The sequence below is a fragment of the Saprolegnia parasitica genome, assembly GCF_000151545.1.
Source record: "Saprolegnia parasitica CBS 223.65 unplaced genomic scaffold supercont2.1292, whole genome shotgun sequence".
Lineage (NCBI taxonomy): Eukaryota > Oomycota > Saprolegniomycetes > Saprolegniales > Saprolegniaceae > Saprolegnia > Saprolegnia parasitica.
In genome coordinates, this window is record NW_012157686.1 from 1 (window position 1) to 2,172 (window position 2,172).

General features: G+C 56.9%; 2 protein-coding genes across 2 annotated transcripts; both read right to left on the reverse strand.

The window, feature by feature from the left end:
* Positions 1 to 607: 607 nt before the first annotated feature.
* SPRG_18558 (hypothetical protein) lies at positions 608 to 1,422 on the reverse strand (the record flags this gene model as incomplete). The annotated part of the gene is made up of 2 exons (XM_012357997.1): positions 608 to 676; positions 877 to 1,422. The coding sequence occupies 2 exons, from the start codon at positions 1,420 to 1,422 to the stop codon at positions 608 to 610; spliced, it is 615 nt and encodes a 204-aa protein (XP_012213387.1).
* Positions 1,423 to 1,863: 441 nt separating this feature from the next.
* Positions 1,864 to 2,169, reverse strand: SPRG_18559 (hypothetical protein; the record flags this gene model as incomplete). The annotated part of the gene is made up of 1 exon (XM_012357998.1): positions 1,864 to 2,169. A coding segment is annotated over one exon (306 nt), but the record flags the coding sequence as incomplete, so codon positions are not given.
* Between the last annotated feature and the right edge of the window lie 3 nt (positions 2,170 to 2,172).

Consider the following 2,172-nt stretch of genomic DNA (forward strand, 5'->3'; position numbering starts at 1 on the left):
GCCTTGAGCTGCTCAAAGAGGTGGTCGATGACAAAGCGCTTGGATGGCGCAGCCGCCGCGACGAAGGGCACGATTTCATTGCACATCGCAAGCGACGCGGCGGCGTTGGTCCAAAACGCACTCGACTCGGCGGCCGCGTGCCAGTCCTTGCACACATACACGGAGCTGCGATAGACGTCGGCAGCCGATCCAACGTACGCCAAGATGACTGGAAGCAAACTGCTCAGCTCTGCGCTCCAAGTACGCGGCAGCGCTACATGCGCATGGTTCGACGAGACCTCGTCCGCTGCTTGCATCGCTCGATCTGGAGCAATCGATTCCCGCCGTTCCATTGGCTGAAACCGATCAATCAAAAGGCAGTATGGTCCGTGGACCAATGAAACAGCAACAGGGTTGATGACGATGGCCCTTTGACCGACTTGACTTGAATGACCCTTGCTTTGCCGCCGGAGGCTCGAGTCGTGACGTACTTGGTAGCCACAACATGGACATCCGTTTGATGCAAGAGGTACAAAGCGCAATTGGATGTTCTTTTGTTTTATAACATGGGACTAGCACTCAGGTAGACAAGCTAACGCTTGAGGCTCTGACAACAAAGCTGAGCAGCTTAGTAGTTGAGAACGACGGTGGCGTCGGGCACGGGATGCACGAGGTATGTGGCCGAGACATTGGCGACCTTTGCACCGTAGTGGCCAGCCCATGTCGATGAGTCGCGTCCGAGCCACTCCACAACGAGTTGGGTGTCGGTGGCTCTGACGTCTTCGAGGCTCACGCAACGTGTGGTTTGACTCCACAGGACCCCGCCGCATGATGAAATTCCTCGACAAAGAGGAGGGTGGTGGATGGATGGCTGCGTACGATCAATTGCCAGCGTACGTTTTGATCAAAGCGCGGAGCTGTGCAGAGCCGGATCTGCAGAAATGGCAGCGACGGCGGCGGTCGAGCAATAGTCTGTCCAAGGCGGCAATAAAAGTATGTCGATGCGTAGCAGCTTTGGATGCAAGGTGGCGCACGCGAGCCGACGAGGTTGCGGTAGCGTGGGTCCTCGGGGTTTGTCACGTCGTTGCTGGCGTTATCGCGGTACTCGACCACCAAATTCGGGTTGACCTCCCATTGCGCCAGCTTGAGTTGCTCCAAAAGATAGTCAATTACGAAACGCTTGGGCGACGCGGCTGTTGCGACCAGACGTGACGTGTCGTTGCCGTTGGGAAGCGACGCGGCGACGCCCAGCCAGTACTCGCTCGAGTCAGCTGCTGCGAGCCACTCCTTGCACGCATAGACTGAGCTGCGGTAGATGTCGGAGGCCGACCCGGCGTACGACAGGATGAGCGGGAGCAAGGTGCTGAGTTCTGCGCTCCATGAGTGCGAGAGCTCCATGCGGACGCCGCTCGACGAGAGCGCGGTGCTGATGGCATGTGTCATTTCGTTGTGCTGCAGGCTCACGCACAACCAAGCGGCAATCATGAATGCAGCTCTTTTATATAGCACGAGAGTGAAGGTTCCTTGGAAAGCAATCTTTCATCAGTATCTCGGGCTCTACGTGTCTGAGGACGGAGCGGCCGAGTGCTTCATGTCCTCTAAAGAGTCTTCTAGCGATCTGCCAAGTTATAGCGTATTTCACTTCAGACATTAACAATACCGTCACGCTGCATTTGACGAGGCGCAGTGGTATTATACAATTGTAGCACCCCTGATTTCGCCCTGGCGTCGGCGCGTTGGCGGCGTTGGTCGACACGCATTGGCCAAAACGAATAAAATGGGACCAATAAAAATGATGTATCATGTTTTTAATAGCCAATGGATGCATCGACTGTACTGTACACCTACCCGCGATTTCCTCGATCCTCAAGGCGACTTGGTCACCCACCGGCGGATGTGGTCACGCTCCGTGTCACGGGCGCGTCGAAGCGCATGCGAGTCGAGCGGATGGCTAAACATGAGGTCGAGGTGATGCGCGCCGTTGCGGATGAGAAGCGCCACGACCGAGTCGCTCAAGGACGTTGTAAAACCCGTCGGGTACCACGGGTCCAAATCCCCGTTGCTAAAGACAATGTTGCTCGACTGCCGGAACGCGTCGGTGCCGCCAAACACGATCGACGGCCAGAACGGCCGCACGTGCACGCCCCAATTGGCGACGCACGCCGCGTCATCGGTCGTCGCGTTGTGGATCTC